The sequence below is a fragment of the Choloepus didactylus genome, chromosome 14 (genome assembly GCF_015220235.1).
Source record: "Choloepus didactylus isolate mChoDid1 chromosome 14, mChoDid1.pri, whole genome shotgun sequence".
NCBI lineage: Eukaryota > Metazoa > Chordata > Mammalia > Pilosa > Megalonychidae > Choloepus > Choloepus didactylus.
In genome coordinates this window covers 60,372,977-60,396,780 of record NC_051320.1, presented here as the reverse complement: position 1 = coordinate 60,396,780, position 23,804 = coordinate 60,372,977, and the positions used below count along the sequence as shown (strand labels likewise).

General features: G+C 39.0%; 1 protein-coding gene across 2 annotated transcripts in view; it reads left to right on the top strand.

Annotated features, from left to right (window-relative positions):
* The window catches only part of DPYS (dihydropyrimidinase), an 89,450-nt gene that overhangs the window by 8,330 nt on the left and 57,316 nt on the right, over nt 1–23,804 (top strand). For both annotated transcript variants that reach the window (XM_037802894.1, XM_037802895.1), the window contains exons 2-6: nt 6,645–6,803; nt 8,193–8,372; nt 9,476–9,665; nt 19,528–19,684; nt 20,813–20,954. In XM_037802894.1, coding sequence (XP_037658822.1) covers nt 6,645–6,803; nt 8,193–8,372; nt 9,476–9,665; nt 19,528–19,684; nt 20,813–20,954 — 828 coding nt within the window. The remainder of the gene's footprint in view (nt 1–6,644; nt 6,804–8,192; nt 8,373–9,475; nt 9,666–19,527; nt 19,685–20,812; nt 20,955–23,804) is intronic.

Genomic DNA, 23,804 nt, shown 5'->3' with positions numbered 1-23,804 from the left:
TCTCAGGTGCAAAGGAACCCAGAGTTTCAGGCCGCAGAGAGGGACAGTATTTCTGCAGTGGGAGGAATGAGTTGGGGAGGGGGTCAAAATGAAGCTGAGGAGATAGCCAACGTTCAGGTCATGCAGGGCCTTATGGGCTGTGTAATCAGTGTTTTTCCTTCATCCTAAGATCAAAGGGAAGTCACTGAAAGATTGGAAGTAGCAAGCATGACTGGGGACAAAGTGAGAGTAAAAAGGCCACTGCACCACTTCATTCAGGAGACCATGAGGATGGCACCAGGTGGTGGAGGTGAAGGAGCAGGAAGTCGTGGGGCTCACGGAGTATGTAGAAGGTAGCCTCAGGGGATTTGCTGATAGATTGGATTTGAGGTGTCTTGGAAGAAGAGTGGTAGGTGTCAAGGGTGACTCTTAAGTCTCTGGTTGGCACATTTGGACAGATAATGGTGTGATTACTATTTTGAGCTCAGGGAGCAGGGGGTCAAGTGTGGAGAGATCAAGAAGCGGAATATGCTTCTGGATTTAGAACATAAATTGGGATCATGAAGCTTGGTTCTCAATAAATCTTAAGGTCTATGAGGAAGCTGAAAATTCAGCCAAATGTTTTTCTCCCCAAGGCTCAAATGTACTGTTGGGTTTCTTTTTGTTTTACTTGGGTTGAGCAGGCCCTATGGTTGATTTCAAGGAAACAAAGTCACTTGTTCCAGGATGAGTTTAGAAATGAAAATTCATGCCTGGGTTGGTTTCAGTAATGATTTACAATGTAAAGCATTCTTAAATAAAACCTTGTGTTATGTAATATTATGACCCACTGTTGGTTAAAGTTTATCTTGACCTATGTTTCATCACATCTGCACTTATAGCCATGCTTCCTGTCCCCTCAAAAGAAGGTTTTAGATAAATTGGAAAGTTTTCAAGGGAGAACAGCCAAAGTAATTAGGAGCTGAAAGAGTTGATTTATGAGCCAAGATTAGAAAAGGTAAATGCATTTTGTTTGGTTAACTGACAAGGGTGTAAAGAATTCAATCAGGAGTAAAAACAAAATAAACAATTAGGTTTATAGGAAAATAGAAGAAAATTTCACTCTCAACTGGTTCTCTTTCTCCTAACCTCTCTTCAGATGTTAGGTAAATCCTGTAGGATATTATGAAGTGAATTTAAAAGCATCTAATACTAAGAGCAATTAAATACTGAAACTATCTAAACTTGTCCAGAAATGGAATGTTCTGATTCTGATTTTCTGGATAAAGGAGACTATTTTAACAAAAAATTAAGAATTGGAAATGATTATGATTACTGATGTTTTTTGTTTCTAAATTGTAGAATAGCCAGAAGTTAATACCTGAAATTACTGCCACTCAATTAGTCTCACCTATGTTTATACTTACTATTGTAATGGTCATTCTAGGCTAGCGTCAGCACTATTTATACTTAATATTATAATAGTGACAACTCCATCTCCCCTTGTTTGAATCCGTAAAAACCCTGAACTCCTAAGACTTGGGGAGACAGATTTTTGGGCCAATAGGTCATCTGATCTCCTGCTTCATGAGTAGTAATAAACTTTTTCTCTCTTTGAAACCCTGGTGTCATGAATTGGCTGTTAGGCGCATTGGGCAGAGAACCCTGCATTTGTTCGGGATCACTATCCCATGGATTACAGGTGTGTGAAAGCAAAGAAGCACTGGTATAGGGCTCTTCTTTGTAACTCTTTTTTAGGGGCACACAGTTTCAATAGCAATTATCACAATAATGTACTTCATGTGAGATTAAAATCATGTTTATTTGTTTAGAATTCAGAGTTTTATAGGGGTGTGTTTGGTTTGGTTTTGTCTGATTTAGTGTTTCAAAAATGCTTGATTCACTTTACCAACCTATACAATTCTCAAAATAGTGATTCACTGATTGACCCACCTCTGTGGCAACTGGCTGGAAATCAGATCATGCTAAATGGAAGATCGTATGAAGTGAAATGGCCTTCACGGGGTAGGGTGAGGCCAGCAGGATGATGGTAAGACCTGCTGCTCAAAGCTACATCCTCCTCCATTTACCATCTATGTGACCTTGGAGAGGCACTCAAACATCTCTGAGCCTCAGTGTCCCTGACTGTAAAACAAGCAAATACCTACTTCACTGGGCTCTAGCAAGGATTACATGAGCTAATATCTATCAAGTGCTTAACCCAGGTCTAGGTGTTTTAACAAGCTCCTCTTTCGAGAGGCAGATACCTCCCGGGAGGGGCAAGTCTCTTTCATTCACACCTGGGAGAGTCCTACACGAATCGAGATCACTGATCTGCAGCGCCGGCGCATGGCTTACCTGATCCGGTGGGAAAAAAAGAAGGGAACTTTTCAAAACGTGAAATAACGTCCGGAGAACTTGAGATACCCTTCGGCAGCCACGGGGCTTTCTGGGTGACCAGGAAGTGTAGAAGAACACGTGGGAAGAAAGAGGCCCCAGCAGAGGGTGGGGCGCAGGCGCAGACGGTGCTTGGTCACAGCTCAGTCGGGCTCAGCGGAGCTTCCTACCGTCCGCGGCTAAGGTCCTAGCGGTTTGGAAAAAGGCAGATTTCAGTTTTTCATCCATTTTGCCCACGGAGACCCAGACTATCCTCCCTGCACTGCAGTTTCTCTAAATTCTTTCCCGGGGTTGAGGGTGAGGGGTGAGGAGAGGGAGGAAGAGTGGGGAGGAGAAACAGAACAAGAAGAAACGAAGAAAAGTGTCTGTGCTTTTCTCCCTTTCCTGCTCCTAGGTAATTAGAAGATGGAGACTTGTGATAAATCCTTATTAGGGAGACTTCAGACAGCAGCCCCAGGAATTTTAATCTTTTGTGGTTTTGGAAAAGTGGACCTTTGACCATCATATCTTCAGTCTAAAAAGACAAGTCACCCTCTCTGCTTAATTTATGTCATATATATGTTTATATGTAGTTATATATGTAACATCTTTATTTTTTCTTATAAAAGTTATGCTTTTGTTGTAGAAAATTTAGCAAATATTGGAAATAAATTTAACTAGAGGAGAATGAAAACAACCTGTGATCACACTGCCCAGAAACAGCTACTGCAGAACCCTTTTATATTGACTCAGGATTGCTTTGTTTTTGTGCCAAGTGTTGGCATGTTCTGGCACATGCTATTGTGGATCATATTACCATGTCTCTCTTCTCTCTCTCCAGTCGTTTCAGCCACTCAGGACCCCTCTGGCATCCTCTCCAAGGTGACTGCCACATCTTTTTCCTCCCCTTGATTGCTCCTTAGCATCACGTTGGCATTTCTCCCTTTCTGCAAATACCAGCGTTTCAAACTCATGCTTCCTCTAAATGCTGGATCTGCTCTCCTCCTCAGTCCTCTCATTGGCCATCCTCTCAGTACCTGAGTCAAAACCTTGGCTTGCCTGACTCGCTTCCCTCCTGCAGACAACTTTTGCCCTGTCTTCCTCCCCTGGGAAGCTTGGCTTTACATCATCCCCATAGTCTTAATTCTTCCGTTGCGTCCTTCTGCTAATCTGCGGGCTCTTTCCTATGGGCCCTGGTTCCTCAGAGCTTCTTCCCCATGCCATTCCCTTTCCCTGGAAGTCCAGGTTCTGGAACCAGGTGTCCCAGGCTCCAATCCCACCTTTGTCACTTGATAACTGTGTTACTTTGACCAAGTTACTTGCTGCTTCTGTGCTCAGTTTCCTCAACTACAAAATGGGACTAATAGTACCTACTGTGGAGTTGTGGTGATTGAAACAGTTAAGACACACAGAACACCAGAACAGTTCTTGGCACACAATAAGTACGCACTAGGAGTTAGGTATTATTATTATTATCATTGGCAACTTCTACATGTATGTCCCAATCCTAATTTAAACCCCAGCTTTCTCTGATCTCTAAGTTGATCTTTCTTTCCTCTGAATTTCCAGTTGCCTTTCATCTATAACTCTTTTAGAGAGGTTAGCAGTTTTTAGCCTCTCATTAGTGATTTCTAACTTACCTTTTGTTATATAAGTTTACTTTCTACCTGCTATTAAAATCTAATTATTTTATTATACTTATTTATTCATATTTCTGTCTCCCTCTCTAGACTATAAACAACCTGAGGTTCGAATCTTTGTCTGATATATTTTTCTGCCCTCTACCCTTTCACTCCATAGAATGGCATGCATGTGGTAGACTTCTTTTTGTGGTGAAAGCTTTATTGAGATACAATTCACATATACAATTTCATCCATTAAAGTGTACCATTCAGTTGTTTCTCAGAATTTTAACAGGGTTGTGCAACTGTCACCACAATCAATTTTATAACATTTTCATCAGCCCCCACCCCCCAGTCCTGGCAACCACTAATCTACTTGCTATAGAGATTTGCCTATTCTAGACATTTCATATAAATGGAAATGTATAATATGTAGTCTTTTGTGACTGGCTTCTTTCACTTAGCATAATGTTTTCAAGATTCATCCATGTTGTAGTGTGTATGATAACTTCATTCCTTTTTTATGGCCACATATTCCACTGTATGATATACCACAATGTTTATCCATTTTTCAGTCGATGGACATTTGGGTCGTTTCCACCTTTTGGCTATTAAGAATGCTACTAGGAACATTTGTGTACAAGTTATTTTATGGACATGTTTTCATATCTCTTGGATATATATATACCTAGGAGTGGAATGGCTGGGTCATATAGGAACTCTATGTTTAACTTTTTGAGGAACTGTCAAACTGTTTTCCAAGGTGACTGCATCATTTTACATACCAATCAGCAATGTAGGAGGGTTCTGATTTCTCCACACTCTGCATATGGTAGACTTTTAATATGGAAAGAATAGAAAGAATAGGTATTTAAGCTTTAATTTCTAGTTCAATTGATACTAGAAAGTTCTTTCTCCTAACACTTTAATTAACAGTACTTCCTATTAGAAAAATGCCCTTCATCTTCAAAGATGTCTGTGTAGCATTGGGAAGACACTTTGAGAAGGAAGAAGGTGGGAAGATTAATCTGCATTCAAATAAAAGTACATTCTAAGGAACTTTTTTCCTACATTGTTATTGCAGCAACAGGGATTTCTTAAGAAATGCAAATATGTATAGTTTTGTCATGAATGAGGCAATGTTATTTGGAGGCGGGTAAAAGTACAGGATCCTGTACAGAAAGGAGATTTGAGAGCAAAAGGAATTGGGGTGGGGCCAAGTGACTTAAGGAAAAAAATCTATTGATGCAAACAAGGAAAAGGAGGTAGAAGAGAGCTGGTCTGCCAGGTGGGCTGGGGAGCACTCAGTGTGTCAGGGTGGCTGTGGGGGAGGGTGACAGGGATGCAGTTGGACATTATCTCCCTCTGTGTTGTAACATGACCGTATTTCTGATGGTGAGATGAAACAATGTATGAAAAGTGGAAAAATTCTAATTCTGAAACAGCACTGCCAAAGCATAAGACACATCCTGGTCATACAGCTAAAGCTTATCAAGCCTAAATCAAACACTGTTCTAAGCACTTGATATACCTTCCCTCCATTAAACCCTCCCAACAACCCTGTGCTTTAGATACACTTACTGTTCTCACTTTGCAGGTGAGGAATCAAGGCACACAGTGGTAAGACATTGCCCAGAGTACCACAGCTGATAATATAAGATCTGAGTTTTGTGCCCTCAACATTCCTGCTTTTAACCATAGTGCTGTCGCGACTCTCTGCCTAGGTTTGTTTTCTTCACCGACATTGTTTGAATACAATTAGAAGCACATTAGCCACCTTATGGTTTTAAAGTCAATTTAAATAGGTAACCAAAGACTCTTGATTTGGCAAGTTAGTTTTCAAATTAGTCGTAAGTAATGTAATATATGCCAAGGGCGTTAGGCCAGTTGAAGTCTGGCAATATAAAATGCCAGTTGAGAGTGGAGGCAGATCATGCAAGGCCTTATAGACCATATTAATGAGATCAAATTTATTCCAAAGGCAGTGAGAAGCATTTGAAGTCAAGTAGTCACGTTTGGGCTTTGGAAATATCCCCCTTGTTGCAGGGACGAGTTTGGATTGGAGGGGCTGGGGCAAAACTGGAGACATAAAACCTGTCAAGACTTATGGTAGTCAAGGTGAGAGATGAGATGGGTCAGAACCAACACCTAGCAGTGGCAAATTAAGATGTAAATTAACAGAAGATTAATTAGGTAACCCCTTAATCTTCCCTTAATTAATTAATCTTGTGGAAGATGAGGGAGAGGCAGGAATCATGTCTCCCAGAAGTCTGCCTGGTTCATGGGCAGGTGAATAAACAATTCACCAAGAGTGATCCTCATTAAGTGGGATTTTCCAATAATGAATATAGTTTATTGAGAAGAAAATTTTTTAATCTTCTCCACTTTTTTACTTTGGTTTTTCTTTACAGTCACTGCTCTGCTCTCTTTGGGTAAAAGCTATTTCCATTTCATCAGGCATGCCATTCTTTCTGCAGAAGCAATTCCAGCAGTTTAATACTTCCAACTTTAATGTATGGAAAGTCTATTCATGTCCCTTTGGGTCTTTTAAACAGGCAGCATCCATGTGCAATTTTCTGCACCCATCAAGCTTGCTGAAGTGCTTGCAAATGCACATTGTTCAATGTGGTAAATGACTTGCTTGGAAAATTGATGGCTAAACTTGTTGAAACCCTCTTGTGATTTCAGGCGGCGCTGGCAGGGGGTACCACCATGATCATTGATTTTGCCATTCCTCTGAAGGGCGGCTCACTCATCGAGGCCTTTGAGACCTGGAGGGGCTGGGCTGACCCCAAAGTCTGCTGCGACTACAGCCTTCATGTGGGCGTGACATGGTGGAGTGACCAGGTGAACCACCTGGGGTTCAAATTGTTCCACTTAATCCCATAGTCCTTGCGCTATACAAGAGGAAGAAACTGGTATTGTCAAAATGCAAGGAACTGGTTGCCTCCCGAGTGACTGGGCAACAGGAGAGGAGAAAGACTTTCCTTTGCTTGTTCTTTTGTATCTTTTGAATTTTGAATCCTGTGAAAACATTACCAATGAAAAATACTCAAGTTAAAAAATACGTACAGATGATAGGATAAATCCTTGATGCTTATTCACAAGAGCCATTCCTAATATTTAATTTGTGAATTATAAATGCTTTAAATATAATTTTAAAAATACTCTTTTTCTCAACTACAACATCTCCAGGAAATACTCAGAAGTCACAGTTGATCGACACATTATAATAGCCATGCCAGCAATGAAAAATTCCTAAAGATTTAAAGTAGTTCTTTGTATCTGCAACAGGTTGTGACTTCCTGATTGTTTTCTCTAACCAGCAGGTTAAAATAAAATAGACAAGATGATGGATTTGTTCATTATTTTGATTATGGTGATAGTTTCATGGGTGTATAGAGATGCCAAAACTTATGAAACTATTCACTTTATATATGTGCCGTTTATTGCATGTCAATTATACCAAAATAAAAGTGTTAGAATTAAACAATAATATTATAGGTAATTGTTTTCTTATAAATAATTATATTCTTCACTTTTTAATTTCTGCAAATGCTCAAAGAGTAGGTCAATCTACAGAATAATCTCAACTCCACAGGATCCAAACAAAATTTCTTCTTGGAAAAATCAGACACTGGAATTTTATTCCTTGTGAGACCTGAATTGGATCTGAAAGGGCAATCTACTTGAGCTCCTCTTGATTTTAACCGTAGGCAACCCTCAGGGCCCCTGAGACTTCAGACTGGTTCAGCCCTGGCTCCACAGTTAAACGCTGAGCCTGTGCTTTCTCAGGCCAGCCTGGGTTAATCTGCATCTTCTACTCCCTCCCTCTTAGAACTTACCCTGTGGGTTTCAAATGTGAGAATAAACCCTTACCTCACATTAGCGCTGATTCCTTCCAGACCCCTGATTGCTTCTCTTGTTGCCATATGGCTTAGGCTTCATTTTCTAGAATAATTTCGTCAAATCGAGAGATGGGCTGAGAATCATACATCCAGGAAAACAAATGGAATATTTTGGGGGAAAACTGTTCATTCTTTCATGATTTAAAACTATCACAGCAGTAGCAGCAGTTTGTCAGATGAAATGGGTTATAATCTGGGGGAAAGAGCAAGTCCCTATTTACATTTATCAGGAATTACACTGTTCTTTATAAGGTCTCTTCCTTTTGGAGATGGTTGAAATTATCATTTACATTAAAGAGTGACATTCCGTGTTGTTGGCACCTTTTAGGTTAAAGAAGAAATGAAAATTCTTACCCAAGATAAAGGCGTTAACTCTTTCAAGATGTTTATGGCCTATAAAGATCTGTACATGGTGGGGGACAATGAGCTGTATGCAGCCTTCTCTCAGTGCAAGGAAATTGGAGCAATTGCTCAGGTCCATGCAGAAAATGGAGACTTAATTGCAGAGGTAAGCTTTTGTGTTCCAAACCTTCTACAAAAATGAAAATGGCCATAACTTTAGGCAAAGATGATTGTCCTTAAGTAGATAAACTCATGTATAACATTGGAGAAACAGAAATATAGAAGCTGATTTTCTGTGGCTTGGAAATAATCTGGTTTGCTAAGGTCACTGCTTAGATTCATTCAGATGGCATATGCATTTGTATGAGGATTTTTCCCCTTTCAAACCAGCTATGGGCTATCAAACATGTTTTAATATAAAAACACAAACTTTTTTCTATGTCCCCCAGCACTTTTTATTTATTTTTAATAGCTCAGGCAGCTGATTCGAATGCCAAAGTGTGGCTGACATCAGTGTAATCTGAATATTTAAGTGGTGTTTTAGGCAGCTGTTTAAAGTCCTACTCTTTTTGGAAGCTGAGTATTAAAACATGCCCTGGAGGAATCTAGATGCCAATTATTTCTCATGGTCATTCCATTATTGATGCACAAAGGGTAGACCATCTGCATGATTTAAAGAGCTGTCTCTTATCCTTTATATTAGCTGATCTTTTCTCTCCCTAGGTTCAGTTCCCAGTAAAGACAGTGAGACAGAGGCCCTTTGGCCAGGAGGCAGGGTGAGATAATGAGGAAAGCACCAGCTGTAAACTCAAAACAGATCAGGGTTTAAATTTCATCCTTCCAGTTTCTAAATGTGTGACAGAGGGCAAGTCATTTTACCACTCTGATTATTACTTCAACAAGGATCTAGTAGTTGGGGCCAGCAAATTTCATTTTATTTTCTCTGTTCTGAACCAATAATAAGTACCTATGTACACTGCTTTTCGAAGAATATTAAAATTAATCTTCTATCTTTTTCAGCTGTTCAATCAAAATAATTTGTGAAATATGCATATGAAAAGTTAACATATTCTATTACAGGACTCAAATTATTTTTACCAAATACACGCATGGTACACACACACCGTTTGCACACACACACACTCACAGACACACACACATACCTGTACCACTCTAAAAGCCTGGTCAGTGTAGTTAATTTAAAAGAAAATGGAGTTGGTTGTTAGTAAACCTTTCTTGCACATGCATGTGTTCCTGTTATCATTTTAGGGGGCCAAGAAGATGTTGGCTTTAGGGATAACCGGCCCCGAGGGCCAGGAGCTGTGCCGCCCGGAAGCCGTGGAGGCCGAGGCCACCCTGCGAGCCATCACCATCGCCAGCGCCGTGAACTGCCCGCTCTACATCGTGCACGTGATGAGCAAGTCGGCAGCGAAGGTCATAGCGGACGCCAGGAGAGACGGTAACTTCCTGAAAATAACCTCAGCTGTAGCTCAGGGTGCACTACAAAGTAAGGTCAAGTCATCGTGACTTCTGCTTTTGCTTATGAAAAAGCTGCCCATAAATTTCCACTTTCCTTCTTTACGTTTTCTTTCTTTTTTGTGCATGTCTGTCTAGATTGTTCTTTTTGTTTAGCATCGCAACTGCCTCTCTTCCTTAAGGTTACTTCTTCTCCATGCTTGAAACCCAAAGCCATTTTCTTTGGCCATATGTTCCCACCTTAACACCACTAGCAACCTGCTTGTAAATCAGATGGTGAAATGCAAAGCTCCCCAGTTAACTCAGAGAAGTGTCCCTCGTTGCTTGGGGTCTCCACTATCCCTCCTGGTACCCGGGTTTCTGGAGCTCCTAGTAGGCGCTCAACAGATAACTTTTGAATTGAATTAAATTGTCTGATAGCAACACAGGTGTGGGAATAATGGAAGCAGTTATCTAAATAGTGTTTTATGGCTATTATTTTTAAAATTTCATGCAAAGTTATTTTTACCTCAAATTGCCCGAGTAAGGCTGCAGTTCTGTAGTTCAGTGAGTGTTTAAATAGTCATTATCTTAAAGGAAAAAGAAAATCTATTTTTGATACGGATTGGTCAGAGAAATAATTTCATTCATTTTCCAATACTAGTAAAGGAAGGATGAAAAGCAAATAAGGTGTAGTTTATTCAGTGACTTTAGGTGCTGCAGGGATGGACTAGTAGCTTCTATCCTGTCCTCTTTAGGAACTCAGGTATTCCAAAATGGTGTTACAAATCATCTCAGCATCTGTCTGGCTGTTTTTGTTTGTTTGTTTTAACTGAAATTGACTGTACTTTTATAATATATGTTATAAAAACTACAAAAAGAAATTTGGCATGTCTGTAATTGATACTAAAGTATTGTCAAAATTGCTTCTTGTTGCATGAGAGGTTAAGTAAGGATTTCATGCAAGCCAAATGCATATTGAAAAATTTAATCCAATATCTTGTGTTAAGTGTAAGCTCATTTTCACACAGGGGATAATAAGGTCTTTCAGCAACTATGTCTGAAGGCATTCCCCCTCACATATAATAAAATTTCAGTATTAAAGAGAAAAGCACTTTTTAAAACCCACACTATTTCAAAGTTACAGTATTGTGTTTTTCCCACCAGGTGGCGCTGTTGCCAACTCTATGAAATTGGTTTTTCTATAAGTATTAGCTTTGCAAGTCTACCATGTCCTATGACCTGTCAATCAGAGCCATAATGTTAAAATATGATTAAAAAAAAAAAAACAAAAACAGTAAAATCAGCAAAAATGGACAATCTTAAGCCCTCAACAAGCTATGATTTTGACAGGGCTGTCAGGAAGCAGTTTCTTGATCTCAGGTATTTGTTTTGCACTGGGTTAGAATTACATTAGGAGACAAAGAAACACCTAGGGAAGGTTTTATAATATAGGGTGTAGGAAGAAAGCTATTATACTTAAATATGAACATTTAAATTTTATTTTAAATTATTTTTAAACTTTATTTTATTTATTGAATATGTAAGCCATTTATACAGCCCCAAGTAAAAATCATAAATATAAAAAAATACATTCTCAGAGAAGTGTTATTTCCTTCTCTAGCTTCTTCATGCCACACTCCATAAATCACCATTTTTATTAATTTATTTCTGGCCTATCCTGACATGGTTTCTCTTTACAAAATAAGAATTTTTGTTTATTCTTATTTCCTCTCTTTCTGATACAAAAGGTAGCATACTATTACCACATTCTTTGTCTTGCTTTTTTTTCACTTGAAAATGTTCCCTAAAGGTCATCCACATTAGTTATAGAGATCTTCCTCATACACTTTTATAGGTACAGAGTATGCCACTGTGTTTATTCACCTAGATTCCTACTGATGGACTTTTGGCTTGTTTCCAATCTTTAGCTATTATAAATAAGGTTTCAGTGATAGCCTTGTGCATATGCTTTTTCATGATTGTAGCAAGTGTTTTAGTTCTCTGTTGCTGCTGTAACAAATTACTACAGACCTAGTGGCTTAAAACGATGATAAAACAATTTATGCTCTTACAGTTCTGTAGGTTAGAAGTCCAATGTGGGTCTCACTGAGCTAAAATCAAGGTATCAGCAGATGTGCATTCCTTTCTGGAGGGTCTAGGGGAGAAGTCATTTCCTTGCCTTTTCCAGCCACCTGCATTCCTTGGCCAGTGGCCCCCTTCCTCCATCCTTTAAGCCAGCAATGACGGGTCAAGTCTTTGTCACATTGCATCACTGTGACCTCTTCTGCCTCCCCTCTTCCACTTTTAAAGACCCATATGATTACACTGGACCCACCTGAAAAATCAGGATAATTCCCCCATCTGAAGGTCCTTAATTTCATCACATCTGTAAAATCTGCCTTGCCATGTAAAGTAACATATTCATGGGTTCCAGAATTAGGACATGGACATCTTTGTGGGACCATTAGTCTGTCTAACCTACCATAGGAATGCATCTTCAGGGTAGATTGCTAGAAGTGGGATTGCTGGTTCAAAAGGTAAATGCATATGTAATTTTTGGAGATATTGCTAAGTTCCTTTCCAAAGAGATTGCAAATAGGGAATATTTAAAGTGTCTCTCCAGGTGTTCTAGTTGAGTCAGATTTATTGCAATAGTACTTGTGAAAATACCCTGATGCACAATTGTAAAAGAGATAGCAGAGCTCCAGAGTAAATTAGCATGAGAGATTTCCCAATTCCTCCCTTTTGATGCCTTTGCATGTGTTCAACAGGAGGGCAGGGGCTGGATAAACAGTACCAGACTGTTCACATGGTGCCTGCCTCAGCAAACCCCAGGCCAGATCCCTGGGGAATGTAGAGGGCCATGGGTTCACGGACCACACTTACGTTTTAAGGAAGCTTCATCTGCCCTGTCTGTGTTTGCTTATTAGCTCACATAATTTCTGAATATAAAATACAGCAATAGCAATTTATTATCTTGTTGAAACAAGAAATAATTCAGCCTTACAGATTTATAATATGAAAGTTTCCTAGCTCATTCTGTCATCTAGGGTCTTGTCAACCTCAATGTGGTCCTTAGAATGCAGCCTCGGCATCACCTGGGAGCTTGTTAGAAATGCAGAACCTTGGACTCCATCCCAGATGCAGTGAATCAGAATGTGCACTTATAACTAGAACCCCGATGATTCATGTGCTTATTAACATTTGAGAAGCACTGCTCCAGGAGGCACAAAGACATCCAATTATTGAGCATCTCTATTGTAGTAGCCTAGATATACAATGCTATTAAATTTGATTTTCTTGTTGAATTGCCAACTATTTACCCAGAAGACAGCAATGTGAGAGGTGGTGATTATAACAACTGGCATTGTTTGCTGAGAGCTTAATATGTGCCTGGCACATAGTAATATTTTCATATATCTTATCTCATTTCAAGTTTTGCTATGTATTATCTCATTAATGTGTTTTAATGCACGTTATCTTTTAAGAATAGTCATAGTAATTGCTTCAAGCTAAATTTTATCTCTGTTTCATGACTGATGAAACTGAGGCTTAGGAAATATTGGTAAGTTAAGTCCAAGACCACTTCACTAGTAAGTGCTGAACTTAGAATTCAAACCCAAGTCCATCTGACTCTAAATTCCAAATATTTTCTGTTACTCTCCACTCTTTTCAAGGAGAAATTAGTTAAAAGAGTCCAGGAAACTTGGATATCAAGTTTATATTTAATTGGTTTTGGTTTTAGGTCTTACATTTAAAATTTTAGTTAAAATATTATCACCGTTTGCTGTTTATAAAATCATTATTAAAAGAATAACATATGCTTGGAATATATTAAGTGGAAAGCAAACACCTCAGCCCACTCTTTAGAGCTAACAATTTTTAACCATATCTGTCTTTGGTGTTTGGGTGGTCACCTCCAAAATTCTAAACTATAAGCTTGTAATTAGTGATTTATAATTTTAGACAGTCTCAGTTGCCTCCCAACTATGAAGAAAAGCAATTTTGGTTGTTTATCTTACTGAGTTTTATTAGTAATAATTATCACTCAAATAATATACTTAAATTTATATTTCTTGGCTATTAGTTTTTGTGGAATCTCTTGATTCTCTGCTAGGTTGAATAAGGAAATTAAAGACCCACACCATCCCTTTTTGCCTGCTCTGTCTTCTATCAATATATTATCATCTTTACATGGATAGGGTTTATGGCATTACAGTTGACTTTCTAACTATAATTAGGTCTTCCATGCTTTGTCTATAGATTAGTCTAAAATTTAGAACAGTTACAATATTAGGATTTTGTAAATATTAATTTCTGTAGAAGCAATTAGTGAAAATAGAACCTCAGAGAAAGTTCTGTCACTAACTTGGAATACTAGTTAACTCTTGGAGAAACAAATTGCAAGTGTCAAGGCCAAATGGTTTTTTTTTACACTCCAATAAAATTCAAAAGCATGCCTTATTTTAGTTTGCTATATATTTGAACCATTATTGCCTTATATGGTTTTTTATTTTTTCTGGAGTTCATCCAATAAGCTCATTTAAAACTAGATTGAGAAAAGAAACAGACGCCTTCTTTACCACTCATGAGGTTTCCGGCTTCTTCATCACACCTTCTATTGACTGGAATATGTTCTTTTTGCTGAGATTTTGAGACTTTTGTGGGAGAAGAATCTTCTGACTTTCTGTTTCTTTTTTGATATTTGCTTTCCAAGCCTGCTATACAGATGTCATTGCAGGCTTTCTCTTCTACTTGCTTCCAGATTGGATATACTATTTATTAATTCCCATATCTCCTCTTTTCTTGAATGACCTTGAAGAATCTCAGGTAATTTTTTTTTAGAAAGAGTGTGAAGAAGGTAAATTTTCTGATGCCTTGTTTCCAAGCTCGTTTGGTGATTTGGATGGGCTTAGAATTCTAGGTGCGGAATTATTCCCTTCTGAATTTTGAAGACACTATTTCATTCTCTTCTAGCACCAAGTGTTCCTGATGAACAGGCGAATGCCAAAATAATCTTTTCTTTTTTTCAGTAAATTTTCTCACCATCTGGGAAGTTTTTTCCAGTTTCTCTTCATTTTAGGACTCTAGGACTTTCATTAAAACTATGTCTTGCAATAGGCCTTTTTAAAATTCCCCTTCATGCTCAGAGGCAAGTTTTAAACTGAAGACTCATCTTTGATTCTGAGAAGTTTTCTTCTATTATTTTGTCTCTATTTGTTTTCTGTTTCTTTCTTCTGGAACTCACATCAGACCTCTTAGATTTATCCTTCTTGTCCTTTAACTATTTTCACTTTTGTTTTAAACTTTGAATTTTTGTTCTACATTTAGGAAACATTTTTTACTTTACTTCATCTGCCTGTCTAATAAACTTCTGTTTTGGTAATCATATTTTTATTTCCAAGAAAACTTTCTTGTTCTCTGGTTATCCTTTTTCCATGGTTGTTTTATGTTTCATTTTGATTTAACTTATCTTTGTTTCCTGGATTATCTTTGTTTCTTTCTAAGTCAGTTTTTCGGTTTTAAAAAATCTTGGCCTTTCTTTTTGGGCTGTTTGTTTTTTCTTCAAATGTCAGATGATCCTTGGCTGTCTGTACTTCTGACTGGACAGTGTAGTTGGTTAGTGGAGGGGCCTGGCCTGGATTTCTTCTCCCGCTGTATAGATCTGTTTCCTCAAGGTCCTTACCCTGCTTGGGAGGCTAACTGTGGACATTGTAAATGTAAGCGGGTCATGGACATTGGTGAGCCTCAATTTAAGGTGTGGGAGCTTTACTCTGTGGCATCAACACCCACCTTCAGAAGCCTTGTTCCCCAGGCAGAGGTGAGGCTTCTTTAGAACTTAGAAATGGATTCACTATTTTTTCTGGTGCTTTTCTTTGCTTTAAAAGGTGGTGATTTATGCCGGCAATTTTCTTCATGCTCTATTTGGTGTATATTTCTTATAATTGGCTTCCCAATTTTAACTTAAATTTTCAATGCTTTTTCTTTTTTTTTTTAGTTTTTCAGTTTAGCTTGTTTTATTTTGTCTTAATAAGTTTAACTCTAATTTTATATCCACGTTCCTGTCTTTAGGGTATGAACATGAATCTCATTTGAACTTATTAATAAATGTTTTCTTTATGCTTTATACTTTTCATAAAAGAACATTATTGAACACCACTTATATGCTAGACACTGTACTGTAGGCATTGGATTTGCAAAGATGATTTAGATTATTTTAGTTCTCAGGGAACTCACAGTGAACTGGACTGCATTGTGGTCATTTTTTTAAATTTGCTTCCTTGATTTGGTTTTGTTTTTCTTTTTAGTAGGAAGTCTTACTTTCCAGGCTTATTGGTATAAAATGTAAATTTCTCTTACAGAGAGCTTTTGGATTTCCTATTTTATTTCAACTCTCATCCCCATATATCCCTCTTGTGTTTTAAAAGATGGGGAGAAAGGTCCACATTGTGGCCGCTCTCTAACCCACGTGATCCTGGTGACCACTGCTTGCTTGTGCTCAACAAGAGCAAACCACACCCCGTTTACACAAGTACGATGAGTTGATGCTTGGGAGCCAGTGCTGAGAGAAGCAGTGTGTGTGAGCTGAGTCAGGGTGGATTTGAAGCTCAGGCTTCCTTTTTCTTCTTCCTTGCACACAAACATCTGAACACCTCATTGTCCTTTAAATTTAGAGCAAGGTGATTTACTTCATGCCCAAATGCAAAGCACTTGAAAACTGGCCATTTAAAACATTTCTAAAAAATAGAATTGTGTAACTATAAGGATGCTAATATTTGTAGAATGACTCCAGGGCTCTAGGAAGATGCCAGGCATTTTCACATACGTTAATTTATTTGGCTCTTACAAAATTGCCTTGTGAGAAGCGCAATGGGATCCCATTTCACAGATGAGAAAACTGAGACTAAGAGTGATGACTCATCTATCACAAGGTCACTGGCCAGAAAGCTGCAACATCAGCTAAATCTGTGGGATCCCCTATACCATGCTGCCTGTGTGTATTTTCCTTCTCAGTTATTTTCTTCCTCTGTAAATATAATATTCAGAATCAAAAAAGGACCCAAAAAGGTTGCACTGAATATCTTATTAGCTAGGAAAAAATTGTTTTATAAGCGTGTTTGGCTTTCTGTTTTGCAGCAAGAGATTCTTCCCCTGAGGATTTATGCCAGCTTCTCTGCATCTTTCAACCTTCTCTAATAGATCTCGTGACTCGATTAAGTGCTGCTTCCAAACCCAGACAGGGTGTTAACTTCTGCTTCACCACCTTCATCTAATAAATGTGTGGTCTGGTCAGGGGGAAAGTTGGATCAATTTAACATGCTGCATTATTTGGAAGTCTTTATAGTCTTTCAGAAGACAAAACTCCTTTAAGTGGGAGATTGCATCACAAGTGCAGTAAGTCTTTTTTTTTGGGGGGGGGGGTGGTGGGGGGGGCGGAGATTAAGCCAAAGCATGGAGAAAGAGGGAGAGAAAGTATATGGGCAGACAGGGTAACAACATAATGTGAAACTTGCTGAGATTGTGGGAGGAAGTTAATAATGAAGATGTATCTATCTCCCAAGAGTTGTTGAAACCATCTAGCCACAAGTGTAATCAGGAGGGGACCAGACTCTGAACAGATAGGGCACTCTTCATTGCTAAGTGTAGTAAATGGAATCAGTAAGTGAAATTGGAAAATTGCTTGGCCACATCCACAGGTAGCTTGCGGTTGAGTTAAACATTTCAAAAATCCATGCTCTACCAAGAAAGTGAAAAATGACACTTTTCCTGGTGATATAATGTTTATAATATGATATCTTCATACTAGGATTCTAATTCTGACTGTGACACTATTGGTGTGTGTTGGGCAATGCCTTCTTTAGCACTGGTTTCTTCATCTGTCAAACCAGCATGGGGGGTTGCCATGAAGGTCAAATGAGATCACAGGTGAGAGCTTTGCAAAGTATAGACTGCTATTCATATGTTAGCTATTTTTATACTTTATTTTTAGACCATATCCAACAGACCCCACAAGTAGGCTAAATTATCCAGTTAGATTACCTATGGATTTTCCAGGCCCCCAATTTACCTTTCCCTTTTTACTTCTTGCAAACTATTTATTCCTTTGAACATGTCTTGGAACTATCATGAAATTGGGGGAAAAGTATTAGAATTTGTTAACTTTTTCAAAATTTTTTAATTTTTTAGTTTTTTGATGTTTATAGAAGCTTAGCAGGGAGAAAGTAGGCAACAGCCCAACTAACAAAGAACTTGTTTTCTATACCAAAAATAGTGGCCTGTCACATTTTAAAGGAACTGAACCCTTCTGAGGAAATTGCCCGTCGTGTAGTTTCAAATCAGACTTGGCAGACTCCTGGTAGATGCTGACACTTTTAATTTTTCCTGAGAGCTATTAAAATTGTAGAACTTTTGGAACTGTTTTCCTGTATCACCTTGATGGGCCAAGTGATTGAATAGAACCCATGATAAGGATCTTTCCTCTATGATGAAGCACCAGGGAAGATCCTGAGTTGGCATCTCGAAAAGTGATTGCAGATCAAGTCTCTGAGTTTGTCATTGTCGGAGCATCTGTAAGAACTTCTCTAGGAAGAGGAAGGTCTCTTTGTACCTGCAAATAAAATGTTGTGTCCACCCTGCTGTCTTTCCAGTAAATAGTAAATTACCTTTTAGTTTACATTAAAGATGATTGCTGCTTATTCTATATGCCAAGATTGATATTAACGTTATTTCCTCTTTTCTGGGAATAGAACAATAAGAAACAGGAGGGGCACAGAATTCTCCTTGTGTATGTGCATCCCGAAAGTGAAGGATCTTAGCAGTGGCTCCTCAGTCACTGGGGGATAGCTGACTAAAGTTTGACACTTGGCTACTTAAGAAGTCAAGTATCTTAGGCTTCAATAAGCCTTGATTCCTAGGCTAGCTAAAGGAAGATGGCTAGTTTGGGAGAAAAATGATCTGTAAGATAATAGGGTGCTACATTCCAATTTAATATGACTCAGGCAGCAGGTGGCCATCCACTTTCAGTACTCTCTTAGGAAATCAGTTAATTTCAGTTATATATCAGGATTTTAACTAAAATTTGGCATTTGATTAGCCAGTGTGAACTAATTTGGCATGCCCGTATCTCTTTTCTGTGCACTCTCATGTGATCAGGTTGATGCAAGGGAATCTATTATTCTGACAAATGCTAATCAGAAATAGGAGTCTGATTTTAAATTCAAATTTACTATGCACAATTAACTTTTCTAACACTGTGTGCTTTTGATGGTCTCATTTGCATGATTTTTAAAATATGCATTTCTGGCTACAGTTTTATTATCTGAAAGTTCTTTTATTTAGTGTCAATTTTTGAGGAGGGTTTTTTTTAAGGATGCAAGAAGATTATCAATCTATTTGCAGTAGAGAGATGCTGTGGTTGAACTCCATATGACCTGTGTGAAGGCTCATCAGTCATCACAGTAGTACAGCATAGAGGTTAGGACCACTGGAGTCAAAATGCCTGCATTCAAATCCCACTTCTTCTACTCCACCTAAGTGGAGAGTATGTAAGGTAACTGTAGGGAAGTTATTCAGCCCCATAAGCTTTATCTTTATTTTTTAATGAGGATAATAATAGCATTTACCTGACAGGATTTTTGAGAAGCTTCAGTCTGAATGGCATATGTGTCAGCCAGCTTTTGCTAGGTTATACTGCAGTAACAAATGAACAAATTGTTATTTTTAGATCCAGTCACAAGAGTAGATTATAGCCTGGGATTCATATCATCCTCTACAAGGCTACAGAAGATGAATATTTATGTCTTTGTCAGATGGTTCCTTGAAGAGCAAATGAAGGTGCTGAATGCTTCCTTTGAACTTTCCAGGGAAGGTGGTCTATGGAGAGCCCATCGCGGCGAGTCTGGGCACAGATGGCACTCACTACTGGAATAAAGAATGGCACCACGCAGCCCACCATGTCATGGGTCCACCCCTGCGACCAGATCCTTCCACACCCAATTTCCTCATGAATCTGTTGGCTAAGTAATCATTTAGCAGATCATCATGAAGTGTTTTGCCAAAATAAGGTGGTTTATGAGTCTCAGGTTTGCATGGGAGAGATCTTATCCTACCATCCGGACCTTAATCAACCTCCTGGTAATCTATTCTACTTGACCTGACAGACCCTGGGGAGTCACTCACCTGGAGACCAAAAGCATTGGTTTAATTATGTTATTTGTTGTCAAAAGGGAAATCAGATGGTTTTTACTGAATTTTTTTTCCTTCTCTTTTCTATCTTCTGCAACCCAGAATGAGAGCTCTTCATTATGCCTTATTTTTTTATCAGAATATTCTTGATTTTTTTCTGTACTGATCTAACCTGGGAACCAGATATGCCTGTTGCATGGGAAACAATGTTACTTTCTAGGAGGTTGTGACAGTTCTTTATTTTTCTTGAGAATTGCACTATTCATGGATATCCTGATGTTCCTTATTCATAGATACTCAGATTCACATTAACAATGGACTGTGCAAGTGTTGACCTGCCCCCTCCTTTTAGCTTCCTTCTTCCTACGTTCTTCTCCATTCATGAGATTATTTACTAGTCAAAGTGGGATTCCTGTCCCTGGTGCCACTGGCATCCTCAGACAGTCTCACATCTCTGGCCATCATGATGTTGCCATTGGGCCATGGGGCTGCCATGGAGGATCTGCCCTCCTGCATATGGATCGCCATGGTGATATCTTTGTGTAGTACGCTGCTCACAGGAATTTTTCACAGATGTTATTGCTAGTGATCCTGAAACAATCCTTGCCAAGTAAGTATAATTGTCAATTGATAGATGAGAAACTGAGTCTCAGACAAGCTCATAATCATTGAACCAGTAAGTGATGGAGCTGGGCCTCGAACCCATGTTTTTTAACTCATGGTCCTGCATTGTGCTTTGTCTAAGAATATTCTTTAAAGGTGCTTCTTTGGCAAGGAAAAGAAAACAAATCCCAAATAAAAATGAAAGTGGGATGAAATATGTGCTTGAAAAAGCTATTCAATCTACATTTTTCTGACTTTCATTTAAGCAGGGGTCAGCATTTAGGCAGGGTTCCAGTAGTTTCCTCCAAACATATTCTATCTACTCATCTCCAGCATTCTCATGTTTTTTTCTCTTTACAGTGGTGATCTCACCACAACGGGGACCGACAACTGCACTTTCAACACCTGCCAGAAAGCTCTAGGGAAGGATGATTTTACTAAGATTCCCAATGGGGTGAATGGTGTCGAGGACCGGATGTCGGTGATTTGGGAGAAAGGCGTGGTGAGCTTCACAGGGTCCAGCCCATTTGCCTATATCTTTGGCCAGAATCTGGGCCCTTTTGTGGCCGGAGTGGCATAGCCTTCATAGAGGAGAGTTGTGACTTTTTACTATCCCATCTCCCTGCCCCACCCTAGGATAGTGTTTTGGTTTGCTAATGTTGCCAGAATGCAAAACACCAGAAATGGACTGGCTTTTATAAAGGGCATTTATTTGGTTACACAGTTAGACAGTCTTAAGGCCATAAAGTGTCCATCAACAAAGGGTACGTTCACTGGAGAAAGGCCATTGGCATCCAGAAAACCTCTGTTAGCTGGGAAGGCATGTGGCTGGCGTCTGCTTGCTCCTAGGTTGTGTTTCAAAATGGCGTTCTCCCAAATGTCTGCATCAGCTTCCAACGGCCATCTTCAAAATGTCTGTCTCAGCTACAGCAGTGAGCTCCTTCTGTCTGAGCTTATATAGTGCTCTAATAAACTAATCAAGGCCCATGCTGAATGGGTGTGGCCACACCTCCGTGAAAATACTGAACCAATAAGTTCCAATCTAATCCACACTAATATGTCTGCCCCCACAAGACTGCATTAAAGAATATGGCTTCTTCTAGGGGACACAATATATACAAACCAGCACAGATAGTATCAGCAAAGAAGTAATTTTCTTCTTTGTTTAACTCAGAGCACTTTGCAGAGAGACTTGGGGCAAATTTCAATTACGCAAAAGGGAATTATTTTCAAAACATCTGAAGTTTTATAGTCCATTTCTGCTTGATTTCTCATGTTCTTGAATCCCAAAGCTTCATGCTTCACTGGGGTAAATTCCCAAAATAATAGAAAATACATGAAGAATTTTCATTATGTTCATACCTCTTTTTCATGAAATCTTTTTAGATGTCTCTTTTGAGAACACTTGGATATCTTATTTTTGAAAACTGCTGTACGAGGGCATATAATACTAATCCAAAGTCTAGAAAAAAAGATTTGAAAAATTCCCATGATTTAAAAAACTTTTCTCTGAAGATGAAGAAGAATCAAATTGCTAAATATCCGTGTGTTAACCTGTCGAGTCAGTGGACAGGAGAGCTGCCTGCTTAGACCCGAGGTGCCCATTGCCAGGCCTTTCCCACCCACCCACCAGGAATCGCTGCCCCCACCCCCCGCATGGAACACAAGTCATATTTCGGGCCTCAGATGTTCTGTTCATGCTATTTTCCTCTATCAAACCCTTTACTTTTCTCCATTACTTATAGGATATTTGACCGACTAATTTATATAGAAAGCTCTTCAAAACATCTTTATAGTCCTATGTTCTGCTAATTCATCCTCACTCCTGTCTTCCTCCACCCTAACTCTAATCTTTCCATTATTGTTCTCTTTGCTTAGATTTCTTGATAACAGTTCAACCTTTCTCTTTGAACTTGAGTTATTAAAATGAGTATCTATATCACAGCAGATTTTCATAATCTATTACAGTTCCCAAGTATATAAATGGCTTTAAAGTGACTGAATATTTAAAAATAATGTACAGGGAACCATGTAATTTTATGAAACATTATGATGGTTTACTTATGGGAATATTACTTTCAGGATGTGGTTCTTAAGCATCTTTTGATCTTTTGAGGCAGGGACCCTTTGATAATTGAATAAATCTTAAGATCTCTTTTACCATGTAAATATACATATGGATAAACCCTCAACATTTTATTTATTGTTTTAGAGGGCTTTCATCCCTCCAGAGTCTGCCCTTATTAAAACTCTATTACAGTAGGATGTCCATGATTGTTGGTTCATGTAAATTTCAATTGCGAATAGATTTTTAACTCATGAGAGGAGGTACAATGTTTTATTCATCTGTGTGTCTTCACTGCTTAGGGAGTCCATGGCGGCTGTTCAATAAATGCTTACTTATTAAATAAATAATTCAGATAAACCAACAATGCAAAAAGTTATAGGAGTAGAAGGCCTAGATTAAGATGGCAGAGTGAGAAGCTTCAGCTCTACCCCATCCCCAGAAGCTTTGAATAACCAGCAAGAACTGGCAGAAACACCTTTTTCAAAGCTCCAGAAAACAGCTCAAGGATTGCAGTAATGAGGCAATCACCAGTCAAGAAAAAGGCAACTTAAAAGCCGTAGGGACTCCTGGCACCCTGGCCGATCCATCCCCCATTCCCTCACCAGCTCAGCCCAGAGCTGGCCCATGCTCCCAGTGCAGGTCCAAGGTCCTGGATCTGGTGGGAGCAGAGTAAGCCTTGAGTACATACTGGGAGCATGTTTGGCCCAATCTGTCTAGTGATGGATGGCCTGAGGCACTGAGCCAAAGCACCTGTCACAGGCTCAGCATCCTAGAACTTGCCCTGCATGTGGCAGGTGGCTCACAGAGCTCTCCTGCAGAACACTGTGGGAGATTAGTGAAGTCATGGCTGCCTGGGCCAAGGGATTGTTGACTGTAGGACATAAAGTGTGGAGCCTGGGAAAGAGAGGAAACTGTTCCCCCGTGAAGTCATTTGTATCCACGTAAACAGAGGAATTCCTAGGGCCACACACCTGTTCAAAACAAGAAACATGTAGAAAGGATCAGGGAGGCCCCTATGCTTTGGCCTGAAGCTGTTTTCTAAACTCATTGTATGACTAAGAACTGAGGGAGAGAACTCACACAGGTCAATCAGCAAAGAATGATAAATTCCTTTTTTTTTTTGTTTACCTCCTAGCATTCAAGAAAAACTCTTTGATAACACTAGCTAGATACAAGCTTAATAAACAGACACCCCAGAGTCTAAATTCCAGTGATAACACTTTAAAATATCAAAATGTCCAGGTTTCAACAAAAGATTACAAACCATACAGAGAAACAGAAAGT